The sequence below is a fragment of the Triturus cristatus genome, chromosome 5_1 (genome assembly GCF_964204655.1).
Source record: "Triturus cristatus chromosome 5_1, aTriCri1.1, whole genome shotgun sequence".
Classification (NCBI taxonomy): domain Eukaryota; kingdom Metazoa; phylum Chordata; class Amphibia; order Caudata; family Salamandridae; genus Triturus; species Triturus cristatus.
The window spans coordinates 173748347-173761960 of record NC_140587.1 but is presented as its reverse complement, the minus strand read 5'-3'; the positions used below and the strand labels follow the sequence as shown (position 1 = coordinate 173761960).

At 48.6% G+C, this 13614-nt stretch overlaps 1 protein-coding gene across 1 annotated transcript in view; it reads left to right on the top strand.

Annotated features, from left to right (window-relative positions):
- Window positions 1-7198: 7198 nt before the first annotated feature.
- The window catches only part of LOC146830576 (lymphotoxin-alpha-like), a 42326-nt gene continuing 35910 nt past the window's right edge, over window positions 7199-13614 (top strand). Inside the window, exons 1-3 of the mRNA XM_085604053.1 lie at window positions 7199-7620; window positions 9257-9302; window positions 13108-13173. Coding sequence (XP_085460179.1) covers window positions 7459-7620; window positions 9257-9302; window positions 13108-13173 — 274 coding nt within the window. The 5' untranslated portion in view covers window positions 7199-7458. The remainder of the gene's footprint in view (window positions 7621-9256; window positions 9303-13107; window positions 13174-13614) is intronic.

The following is a 13614-nucleotide window of genomic DNA, read 5'->3' as shown; positions in this document are numbered from 1 at the left end:
TTCTATTGTGTCTGATGTGTTGCCATTGACACAAACTCTCACTGTCTGTGCACAGCAAGCGGATCCATTGCACGAAAGCCTGTGGCACTCCTACATGGTGGAAAGCCGTGAACATGTAGGACCATTGTGTAGAGTGAACGTTGTGGAGGCATCCAGTAGAACCACCGCCGCCCGGATCCATAGGTCTAGTTGGTGTAGGACCGCGACGAGTGTGTGTAGGTTTTGCGCAGTGGAGCGGGTGGGGATAAAACCTGACTGGTCAGGTAAGACCATCATGATGAATAGTGGCTGAAGCCCAGCGGCTAGAATTTTTGCCAAAATCTGAACATACGTTTTAATTTAAGATAGCAGCTGATAGGATTTGCGCCATTAAGGTGGTTTGTCAGAGCTTCTCTTTGGGACGGTGGCTGTATTTTTGATCATAGTCCTCTGTGTACACTCCATGTAGGTGGGGTACCAGTATGTCTGCAAATTCTGTGTAAAACTCACTTAGGAGCCCATCGCTGCCTGAGGCTTTTCCATTAGGGAGCATCAGTATAGCTTCGCTTATCTTGCCTATTTGCCCTGGTGAGAGCCATTCTAGGGCCACATCATCTACATTTGTTGCTGTCTCTACCCCTGTCTCAGAATCGTGGGCCCCATATAGCGATGCATAGAAGTCTACAAATAGCACCAGGATAGTTGGCGTTTAATGATATAAGTCTCCGTCTTGGGATTCTATTGCTACAGCATGTGTATGTGCCCATGGTTTTTATTTTTGATGCTGCAACCCTTCGACGGTACAAGTGTCATTGTAGTCAATGATCTGCTCTCTAATTTCTGCCAAGGTTCTGGGGTTTGGTTGGGTCTCATATTCATGTTCCAAGTTCCTCAGAGTATTCTGTATGGACTGTAAGTGAGATTGAATGGACTATAAAACTCCTGCCTGTAACCCAAGACATACTCCCCTGATAGTGATTTTGAATGCTTCCCACAGTGTATCTGCCCCTCCTGCAAAGCCCTTATTTTCTTCAAAATATTGAGTGATCACCGTACATATTCCTTCTCGAAATGCTAGATCTTGCAGGGCTGTGACCAGATGCCTCCACTGACACTGCATGGGTGTGTGTGGGGATTGCAATCTCCAATATCACCGAGGCATGATCTGAGAGTTTCTCAGCATGTGGCGTACTTCTCTTGTCCATGTCCTCCCTCGTCACCAACCAGTAGTTTAGTCTGAACCATGTTCTATGTATCGAAGATGTGAAAGTGCCTTCTTGTCCCCTGGGTGCCATAATCTCCATTTATCAATCAGCCCGTAAGCTTCCACACCCTCACACAATACCCGGGCGGACTGTTTGCCCTTCCAGTCTGCTGTAACAGACCTGTCCAGTGCTGGATCTAGATAGGTATTGAGGTCCCCACCCCATATGGCAGAAGTTTTCAGAGTGTGCAATCAGAACCAGATCCGAAACTCAGGCTCGTCTATATTGGGGCCATACAAGTTTATAATAGTTACTGCACTGCCACGTAGACTTCCTTGCGCAATAACATAATGTCTCTGATCATCCATCTCGGAATGTTTGATCGTGAATGGAACTCCCTTCTTAATCAATAGGAGGACCCCCTTGAATATGATGAGTAGGATAAAGCTACCCGGACTGCAGACCATCTTGCCCTTATACCCTGTTCCGTGTAATGTGTGAGATGCGTTTTGTGAAAGAGTGCGACTTGCACATGATGACGGTCCAGATAAGGGAGTGCCCTTCCAACCAACTCGGTCAGGTTATATTCCATCTGACCGATTACAATGTTCGCGGTCGGATCATAAACTGCGCAATCATTCCGAATCGGTTCCGACCGGCTCTCAGAGAATCAGTGTTGGTCGCAACAGCATCGTACACCGCTATGGACAGCATTTCCGTCCTCGGGATTATGATGTTGATTTCCAACAGCCTTTCCATGTCGGCCTGTCTGACATGGAAATTCTGTCGGTAAGTGACTTTGGAGGCCCCTGGCAGGGCCTCTAGCCCCCGCAGTCTACTGTTGTTGGCAGAGGAGGTACCTAAGGGACCCCCCTGTAAAGCCCTGCACTGTGTGGCAGGCATCACGGGGTGCCTGCGACAGGGTGCATGGTTTTCCGCACTCACCCCATTTCCCCATGGGAGCCTGTGTTAAGGCCGGTTGTCGGGCGGAACATGAGCTCTCATAGGGAACAATGGGACTTAGAACAAACAGTGTTCGGTCGCATCGTAATCAGTCGGTCCTGATTCCAAGTCGGTGTCGGGCAGAGGCTTTCCACTCTACATCTTAATAAGCCCCATAGCTGCGACTGACTGTATGTCATCTTCAGCGGCTGATATTCGCTGTTCTGCAGTTGTGATTCATGTCGCTTGTTTGTCAAGTTTCATTGTCATGTGATCCATTCTCAGATTCAATGGGTTCATTTTTCCATCGATTGACTGTAGGCTTTGCTGCATAGCAAGGGGTGTGGTCTCTAATGACGTAACACCCTGAGCTTGTAGCTCCTGTTCGGAGTCTGATGGAGCATGTTTTTGGGGTCTGAATAGGTGCCTGGTTTCAAAGGTGAGCCGGGATCGCTGCTTGCCCGCTTTCACCATGTTGGCTTACGTAGGAGAGCCCAGCCTCCTCGAGGAGTCTCCCCAGTATCTAGGAAGCTCATTCTCAGTCTCCCGCAGCACTAGGTTACTGTGCGGTGCAAAGATTGCTAGTCTCTCATTTGTCTGATGTGCAGCAGGCACTTAGCACAGTAAATAGTTAGTCCCAATCCACATGGGGAGCTTTGGGGGCCAGCAACAATCACTCATAGCGCGCCACAAACGCAACTGCTCACCTCCAAAGTTGTGGCTTATAATGAGGTACAGAATGTTTTAGTCTCTAGATTTCTGGTATTTATGATGCCAGTGTTCATTGCAGTCATCAAATTGTGGGCCCCGGCTCTTCTAGCCCATGCGGGTATAATGCAGGCCCCCGGGCCACCCGTGCACACTGCATTAGATTTTCAGTGACCAAGGTTGGACCTACATAACTGGTACAGTCCCCACAGACCCCACTTTATTGTCTAGTGCTCTACTCCCAATGCACTGATTAGGGCAGCACTTCACACAACGCTCTGGCCCCGGCAGCTTACAGAGAGAGTCACTTACTGCGTGGCAACCAAGGGCCCCCCGCTAGGCGCTTCATCAAAGTACCGCTGAACAGGGATACAGACACATTGTAGGTGCGGCTCCGTACTGCCCGCTCATTGTTCCTAGCACTCTGCCTTAAATGTGCCTATCTCTGCGGCATCGCACTCACTGCTGGCAGCCTGGGCGATGCACCTGAACAAGTCACTCGGAGGGCTCTAGCTGATCCTAACAGGCCACCGCGGCCCTCACGACCCAGTGCCGCATGAGAGGGTCCCCCAGAGCTGCACAGCTATACTATGCACTGTCGGCAGTAGAGGTCCACAGCGTCCACACCTAACTGCCCACTGCAGCCCGCTGAAGGTTCAGGCGGAGCCTCGAAGCTACAGTATGTACCTCCGGCAGCCATCAATGCGCTCAGGGATTATGCGTTGTTTCTCCGTCTCATTCGACTCCTCAGCACTGGGTACTACAACGTGTAATAGCTGGCACCTCTCAGTACCAGGGGCCGCGCGCATACGCCTCACCGCCCTGCACTCTGCTCCATAGCCAGCTGGCCAAAGCCATTTTTTAGCCGGTTAGGCCCACACAGTGGCACAGACCTCGTGCAGTATCTCGGCCTTATATCTGTCGTGGGTGCTGATTTTAGATCATTGTGCCGCCACCAAAAGCATGGTAGATAGTATGCCCCTTGTTTAGAGGACAGTTGGCAGTCAAATGGACGGATTTTTGGCGGATTAGAATTCCTGGCCGGCAGAGCTACACTCGCCATTTTGCAAAGGGCTCTCTAGTGCCCCCCACCTTTGTTGGACTTAATACCTGGACACCAGGTTCCTGCAAAAATGTAAACCGCAAAGTAAGCACCCATTCTTCATTACTAAATTAAATCACTAAATAAAATAAAAAATCCTCATCCAAATGCATGCTTGTTCTCCTGTACTGATGTGGGTGGGATCAGTTCTTAATTTTAAAAAGATTAAGCACTGTGGCCGAAGTTTTGGTCAGAAGCCCGCGGGCATTGCCATTACATGTCACCTTGCCGAATACCAGGGCTAAGTAATCTTGATTCCACCTCAATCAATAAATCAGGATTTGTATAGCGCAGCTAATCCCCCAATAGGGTATCCAGGCACTTTTAGGTACCGGAAGGCTCCAACAGCCAGGTGTTCTGGACCCTTTGGAATTCCGGAAGAGATGTGGTGGTCTGGAGCTGTGTGGGGGGCTGTTTGAGGTTTTTGCTGCAATGTAGGAGAAAGGGTGTCCTCCACTTCTGTTCCGGTAGATACGGGGAATGTGGGAAAGTGATAGAGTGGCAGAGCATAGTCTTCCAGACGGTTGGTAGAAGTTCAGGAGGTGGTTGCTGTAGGTGGGTCCTTGGTTGTGTAGAGCCTTGTGTGCGTGAGTCAGTAGCTTGAATTGGCATCTCTTCTATACGGGAAGCCAGTGGAATTGCATTAGGTTAGGGGTGACGTGGGTTCATCGGGGGAGGTCAAGAATGAGCCAGGGTGCAGAGTTTTGTATGGTTTGAGGTCTCTGGAGGAGGTGTGCGGCAATTACCACATAGAGAGTGTTGCCATAGTCCAGTCTGCTGTTGATTAGGGCCTGTGTCACGTGGATCTTGTGTGTAGGGATAGCCACTTAAAGGTCTTATGTAGTATGCACTGGGTGAGGAAGCAGGGGGAGATGACAGAGTTTATCTTTGATTTTATTGGAAGCTTGTAATTGAGGATGAATCTGAGATTCCTGGAATGGTCGGCTGGTGTGGGTGTAGATTCTGGGTTAGATGGCCACCAGGAGTCGTTTCACATGCAGTTGTTGTTGCTGAAGATCTGGACTTCCGTCTTGTCTATGGTCAGCTTGTCATGCTCCTGTGGAAGTTGGCCCTGGTGGTGGTGGGGTCATCAGTGAACCAGAAAATTATTTAGGTGTCGTCTGCATAGAATATTATATTGAGACTGTAAGCTAGCGCTGGGACACCTCAGGGTAGCCATCGCGCTTTATAAAAACTCTTTTCATTTCATTTCATTTCAGCTCTTATGATGTTGGACAGCGGGGTCATAATCATAAATATGTTGAAGAGTGTGGGGCTTAGGGATGACCTGTGGGGGACACCACAGAAGATATGCTTTGGTTTAGAGGTGAAAGTTGGTAGGCAGACCCTCTGTGGAAGGAAGGAAGGGAGGAAGAAAGTGAACCATCTGTGTGCGTCTCCTTGGATGCAGATGTGGTAGAGTCTTTTAATCAGCATTTATTGAGATATGGTGTTGAAGGCTGCCGAAAGGTCGAGGAGGATCAGGGCTGCTTCTCTGCCTTTTTTTTCACTTTGTGTGTTTTTCACTTTCTTGCTCGGAGTCAAATTCTCATGACGAAAAATAAGGGCCACTCTCCAAAAACGAGGTCAACTGAGCCTTTCACCACTTGTCCCCCCCCCCCCCCCCAGTGCCTCTGAGTCTCGACCCATTTCTCCCCCACACATACTGTTAGGGGGACCTCTTGTCCATTATATACATGGACTATCCATTATTGCAGGAGAATGTCCATTGTCCATAATTGAGTGCATTATGGACGACTTTACAACATGATTTCAGAGCAGCTCCTTGACAGCCAATAATGTGGCTATATACATCATCCAATGGCAGCCCAGTGTGAGTGAGAGCTGACCTACGATTGCGTTATAAATTGCCCAGCCAGTCACAGCAATTTCCACACAGCTAGCTCTGTGCTCATTGTTTGTGCTTGGGGTACCTCAGGGCATCGAAAGCTGCCTTTGGCCTCCCTTTAGTTTTTTTGGCAATGGACTGACAAGGCGATGACCACTGGACCCAGGCCTCGCAATCAAATAAGTAAAGCACGACGCACCCTACCTGGCCTCTGTCAGGTAGTAAATAGGTGTAATCAAGACTTATGTGATTTCCTAGGAGTACATGCAAAGCCAGACACAGGAGTATGCTTCTCCCTTACCATACCCACCCATAATCTATTCTCCTTAATTCCTCTTGTTCTCTTCCCGTCCCTCATGTTGGGATCTAATCCCAAACTGCCTTTGTGGTGCATAAGGGAGTACTACTCACATACTACAAAATGCTATTCACAAACTTATATGCAGGGACTGCTGCTTCTCCTCCTCAGATGTGTCTGTGAAATTGGTCTTTTGTCCTGAATTATTGCCTGAATTCTGACCTCATTTCCGGAACTTTTTAGTCACTGCCCAGATTTTATCTCCATGCCAGCTGGTCACTCGAACCCAAGTCTGCTATGACATCTTCCAGAAAGGTTGAACGATGGGAAGCGGTCACCGGTGCACTGGCCCAGGGTCTGACCTCTCGCCCAGTTCTTTATAAGGTTTCTGCCCAGCAGCTGGCATCTCGCGTGCCTTTCGTGAGCGAGGGGATACTGCACATTCAGTTTCCACGCAGAGGACCATTTAAGTAAACTTCACAGTGATACACCAAATTCTAGCATGAATTGCAAGCGCTAGGCGTGAAAAAATGCAACCCACCCTATTAGGGCACTAGGGCAAAGGGGCATTGTGGAAAGGGGTAGATTTTTCAGTACCTCTTGAACGTCAGAATAGAGATGTAGTGATAGAGCTCTCAGGACAGACAGCAGTGCATGGTGCAGGTCAGAATAGAGGTACATTATGAGAGCCATTAGAGGGTTTTAGGATTTTTCATCACCATCTCTCTCCCTTTTACCTGCCCCTCTCCTGCTGCATTTAACCTGCCCTTTTAATCGCCACTCCTATGGCACTTGACCTCACAAACCCACCTCCACCTCTGTGCACAGCTCCTGTTTATTTCATCCCTTTCTCTCCCTTCTCTACCTTTCTCGGGCAGTGCACGTTTCTCCTCTCCTCTCACTTACACCCGTTTTCCCCCCAGCAATTTTTCCCTCCATATTGGTGCTTTTCTTTGTCATGACCTTCCCACACCGCCCCCACCCCTGCATTTCCCCGTATTTCAACAGCCTAACACTCTCTCCGTTGTTGGCACTTTCTCTGAAACCCGCAGCATCCTCTTCCCGGTACTTTGAGTGCCCGGCCCCGCCCCCTGGCGTGCCGGCTTCCTCCTAGCTGCGGGCAGTGGCGTAACGGAAGTTGAAGGGGCCAGAGCTCTCTGGTGTGAGTACAGTGCTGAGGGGGCCCCCTGCAGCTCGTGGGCCCACCCCCGCACTGCGGGGGATGCGGGGGCCTGTGTTCGCCCCTGGCTGCGGGGTTCCCCCTATGAGACATCACAGCTTCCGAGAGGGATGGTTGCCTATAAAGCGCAGAGGCGGCGGAGGCCAGAACCCAGCCGGCACCAGGCGCTACGTGTAGACACTCGCACTAACCACCATGGAGCCTGGCCCCGAGCACGCCGTTACGGGCTCAGAGCAGGGGCGGCTCCGCGTGCAGCCCAGGGCGCAGGACCGCTGCTGGCAGCTCATCAGCCTCATGTGCATCTTGGCGCTAGGCACTGCCACCACGCTTCTGGTCCTCGCGCACCGCAACACCAAGGTAGGAGTCGAGAAGCAAACTTCATGGCACTGCACACGAAGCAATGATAGAATCACAGGTGCTGATGTAATGATTGCAGTAGGTGCAGTGGCACCGGACTCTCGACGGCCCATATGGCGCCCTTTTACTGCCCAGCCAAGGAGGGGTTTCATTTCCCTTGCTTTCATAGGATCCATTGGGCGCTTGATGCACAGCGGGAAGGGGAGAGTCACCGCTGGTTCGTTTGTGAACACTCCCAACTTCCGTACAGTGTTGAGCCACCCAGGGCACCTAGCGCCTCTATTCACACAAGATGCCCATTCTGACGGAGGGGCTTCCCCTGCTGTTCACGCCTCCTCCTAGCCCCGCGTCACTCTTCACACAATGTATTGGAACCCTCTCCTGTTTTTCTAGGGGATGTGTGGAGGATCTCAGAGTGCAGGAGGCTGGCTCCCTCATCAGCAGGATGGCAGGCATTCCTGCAGGATCTCAGTGCAGGAGGAATTCCAGCAGGATCTCAAAGTGAAGGAGGAGTTCCGGCAGGATCTCAGAATGCAGGATCGCAGAGTGCAAGAGGAGTTCCTGTAAGATCGCAGAGTGCAGGAGAATTTTGTGCAGGTTAGCGGAGTGTAGGATGAGTTCCTGCAGGATAAAAGAGTGCAGGAGGAGTTCCTGCAGGATCGCAGAGTGCAGGAGAAGTTTGTGCAGGATCCTGCAGGATCACAGAGTGCAGGAGGAGTTCCAGCAGGATCTCAGAGTGCGGGATCGCAGAGTGCAGGAGGAGTTCCTGCAGGATCTCAGAGTGCTGGAAGGCAGGCTCCCTCCCCAGCAGAATGGAATGCATTCCTGCAGGATCTCTGGTATGAAGGCAGGCTCCATCCCCAGCAGGAAGGCTGGACTTCCTGTAGGGTCTCAGAGTGCAGGAGGCGTTCCTGCAGGATCGCAGAGTGTAGGAGGTAGACTCCCTCCCCAGCAGGAAGGTGGGATTCCTGCAGGATCTCAGAGTGCAGGAGGAGTTCCTGCGGGATCTCAGAGTGCAGAAAGCAGCCTCCCTCACCAGCAGGATGGAATGCAATCCTGAAGGATCTCAGTTGAGAAGACAGGCTCCATCCCCAGCAGGAAGGCTGGGCATCCTGCAGATTCCCAGAGTGAAGGAAGAGTCCCCTCAGAGTTCAGAAGACAGGCTACCTCCCAAGCTGGAATGCTGGACTTCCTGTAGGGTCTCAGAGTGCTGATGGCAGGGCCGCTCTCCTGCTTCTGCTACAAAAAGAATGAATTCCTGCAGGATTTTAGAGTTCAGGAGGCATGCTTTCTTGCAGGATCACACAGTTGATATTTGTTATGACTTTTATTGAGGCAGATGTGCCTTTGGCAGGTGTCTCCTCCTGCCAAAAGGTGTGCGAGCTATATATACATATATTTATATATTTGCATTGACTCGGCACCTACCTTTATTTTTCAGCTAATGTTTACAACAGCTGCAGTTGAAATGCAAGAAAACACTACATGTAAACAACATTCTGCAGCTAAAGTTGGCATCACCACTAGTTTACACTACATATTTGAATGTTTTGCATGCATCTTGTTGGCTAATTTACTGGTGTAGTGTTCCTTTAATGCCCGTACTTAACATTTGCATTCTTTTAATTTCTTTCAGAAAGAATCCAGCAACAAAGATCTACGTGCCCACGCCCACTCGGAAGGTAGGTTGACTCACCAAACTACATTTCCTTGATGCTCACTTCATGATACATATCAAAACTTGTGGAACTGAGAATTTCCCTCACCCTCTGATACTCCCATTTAGGCAACATTTGAAGACTAAGACCTATTCTTGAGGTCACCATCAATGAAAAGAAGGGTATTCATGGAACTTTGAGCCAGCCCGTCAGTCCCCCACCCTGAGGTGCTGACGCCATTTCTGTTTCTGTAATGCCTTACTTTGCTTGCTCTCCTGTGTGGCAGATCCCATAGACATTAGAGGCTTCCGGCCCCATATGGCAATTCTGACCTGAGTTTCTCATTCAGGGTACACCATGTTCTGGCATTTTAATGGAGCTCTGATTATGAAAAGGATGGCCTTAGAGGTCCCCTGGCCATTCTCCCAGATGTGTATCGATGCTGTAGATCAAGCGCATCTTCAGGGCTGGACGTTGGCCAGGCTTTCAGGATAATCAGTGGCTCATTTAAGGGATTCCCATTTAAACCCTTATTGCACGTTTGCTGTTCATTTCTGATATGTGCGGTAATTCCTGTAAATTTACATATCAGAATTATTAGTATTGCAATAAAAATCGCATGCATCGGATAAATCTTGGCAGGTCAACCCCCCCCCAACATTGATCGGAAGCACAATGACTGGCAAATACCAGAACCTGCACATTCTGGTACAGTAAGCACTAAAACTAGCATGTTGTTCCTCATTATCAGGGGAAACAACTCTTAATTGGGTGGTAATTACTGTCCCAGCAAAGGCAAATTTTATCAGGTGCAATAAATATCACAGCAGTTACATAACGAGGCCTTTTTATTCATTGTTTCCTAAATATGTGGATATCATGAAAATCTGGCGTGTACTAAGTTCTTCTGGCTCAACGCTCTGGCCTTACAATGCCTTGTCTACACTTCACAAAGCACATAAATTGAAATAAAGATACATTTGGAGGTCCCTAATGAGACACCTACCTCCCCAAGCACTGACTTCCCAGGTAGACACAGACACGATCATGGATCAGGATTTGGGTCACATCTTGGGTTTCAGGGGTGGCCATGATGGAATCCCACCACTCCTAAATGCGTTTTGTTCTATGTGTTCAAAGTCGACCTTAGAGGTGCTCCAATTGTCGGTCAGTGACACTTTGTCGCTCGCTTGGGTACTAGCCACCTGAAGAGCCACAGGCAGAAGGCGCCAGATTGAGGCTAGAAGTAACTAAAATGAGTACCGTGGTCGGAGAAGACGGAGGCAAGGGTCCTTGCACACAGTGTGTCACCACATGACAATACTGATCTGCTATATCTACGCATGAGTAGGACATGGCCAGAAATCACAAGGCAGGTGGGAGGATATTCACTATGGACACACAGGTTCAGTGCCTCAGATAAGACTCACTTTGTATTCCTGGGGCAGTTACTCTGATCTCTTGGCTCCGGAGTCAACAACTTCATCCCTCCATCAACCCTCAGATTTAGCACAAGGTGATACTATATGTAGTTACAGGACACACGGGGAGAACTGGACAGCGCAGACACTACACCCCTCCTGACTGTTGCGGATGAATTTCCACAACTCATAAAAAATACGCTCTTCAGGAAGCCAACAACATCATTAGGCCAGCAACATCACAAAGCCAGAGCTATGGCAGAAGAGTGCTACAGCTGTTTGCACTGACTTGTTCTGTGCTTTACTTGTATGATGAATGCACTACCGCTGTAAGTGGGGTATTTATTAGGGATGCTTGTGCTGATGCTGCCTGTGTTGAACTTGTTTGAGGAATGCGTGCAGTGCTGCTATTTTGTGTGGTACCTAATATTTCTGTAAAGGTTTGTGCAGCTTTTGCCCCTATTTTATTATTTTGTCCCTATTGTATATTTTCAAAGTCTGAGGGTTGTTGTACTGCTGCTAATGTATGTTGTACCCCATTCTGTGTGAGGGAAGCTTACACTGCTTCTTTCTATGTTGCAGGTGTGTGCGTGTGAGCTGCTTGCAATCTACTTCCTGTTACGTGAGTGTGAGGGACACTTGCACTGTTTCTCCCTATACTGCAGGTGTGTGTTAATGTGTACTTTGCACATCTACTTCCTGTTATGTGAGTGTGAGGGACGCTTGCACTGCCTCTTCCTATGATGCAGGTGTGTGCATTTGTGTGCACCTTGCACATCTACTTCCTGTTATGTGTGTGTGAGGGAAGCTTGCACTGCTTCTTCCTATGCTGCAGGTGTGTGTGCACCTTGTTCATCTACTTCCTGTTATGTGTATGTGAGGGAAGCTTGCACTGCTTCTCCCTATGCTGCAGGTGTGTGTGTGTTTGTGGGCACCTTGTACATCTACTTCCTGTTATGTGTGTGTGAGGGAAGCTTGCACTACTTCTTCCCATGCTGCAGGTGCATGTGCACCTTGTACTCCTGCTTCCTGTTATGTGAATAACTTGCAACGCTCTGTGTGCAGGTGTGTGCTGGGTGGCGCTAGTCTAGCTAAAAGTAACTAATAAATATAGTCAAATCATGTTTTTGGCAAACCCATCATTTGTTTTTATGTTTTTTTTAATTTTATTTTTTTATTCGAATTTGGTGACTAACTTAAACTGGTGCCCTATGTGTGTGTGTGAGTGTGTGTGTGCGCGTGTATATTGCTGCTGCTTGTGCTGATTATGTGGCTTTAGCCTGTTCAGTGCTCACATTTGTCACTTGCTCCGAGCAGGTGGTACATACGAGCTAAGGGTGGGTATAGGAATGTGTTGTAACGAAACGATGATCCAACTCCAGCTTAAGTTATATTTATTAAGATTGTAGTATAAATAGAGTGAAAGTACAGAGAGCGCCACCAGAAGCAGCCTTCCTGCTGCTCAGCCAATACACTAACTGACTCTCTCACTCACCAACATTCCACAGCACACTCACACTGGCTGAGCAGCAAGTATAACAGAATGGCACTTGAGGGGACCCCCTGCAAAATACATAGAGGGGCCCCCATACATCAGACCCAGTCAGGAGCTTTCAGTTCAGGGGCCCGCTGCCCATGCACAGTGCCGGAGGGGGCCCCTTGGAGTGCACGACCCCCACCCCACAAGAGCCACAGGGGCTATTGTCACGCCACTGACCAGGGGCCCAAGGCCAGGGTCTGGCGGCTACAACATAAGCAATTTGACCAGCCAGATTTTTCAGTCTGTAAAATCGGGTCCAATGTTCCCGCTCCCAGATAATCCAGGAATGGGAATTCTATGGACTCCAGAATAATGGGCGATCAAAATATCATGAACAAAACATTCAGGACCACCTAACTGTAGCTTGAGGATACATGTTTCTTCAAGGTATGTGTATGTAAAGAATTAGTAAATCTATACTTACCTATATGCACTTACTTCCTTGATAGTTTGGTTCTCGATATCTCGGCCATGATATTCTGGCAGCAGCATGTTTCTTTGGTCTACATTTTGACATGAAACCTCTCCAGACTATTTATTAATGAACAGAGTGATATCCCTCACAGATACCACTCCATTTATTTAGTAACTGGGCCTATGTGTGTCCATGGATATCGGCAAACAAGGAACCCTAGATTAAGCTGGCATCAAATTTGAAGGGAAAAAACAATTTGAATAATTGAAGAGAATAAAATTAAATTGAATTGTAGGGGCAGTGATTAGATGGGTGCTCAGGGTGCTGGTTTGTGGCGGCCAGCGCTAGGAGCAAATGCTGCACTGTTGATAAGATGATGCCTGTGAATCTGTAAGGGACAGACACCTGCCGCGCTGCACCCCATGTTTAACATCATGTCGTTTTGTTCCGCAGCCTCCTACCTCCTGGCAAGGAGACACGAAGCCAGCAGTCCAGAGAAGCCGGCAGCTCACCTACAAGGTAGGTCTCAACATAAGTGACCTCTGCTTCCCCCTAAACAGTTTCCAGCACTGGATCAGACTGGGAAGTGGAGATGTTTTATTTGTATAGAGTTATTTATGCTGACCAAAAATTGATTCCAGTGCTGTAAGCAAGTGTGAATAATGCTCTGCTAACAGTTTGAGAAATGCACATTTTATGGTAAATCCTCAGAATGTTTTCTTCTCCACAGAGCGAGACTTCGATTTTTCATGGTGCTTACTTATGGTTTTTGGAGTGATGCATTAAAACACAGAGGGCCCGATTCAGAGAACTAACTTAAGACAAAATCCTAAACTTACTACCATTTTGGTATTCACAGAAGGCACTTACTCATTTTGGTATTCACAGAAGGCACTTACTCATTTCGGTATTCACAGAAGTTAGGACTCCTAACTTTAGGACTCCTAAATGCCTTCTGTG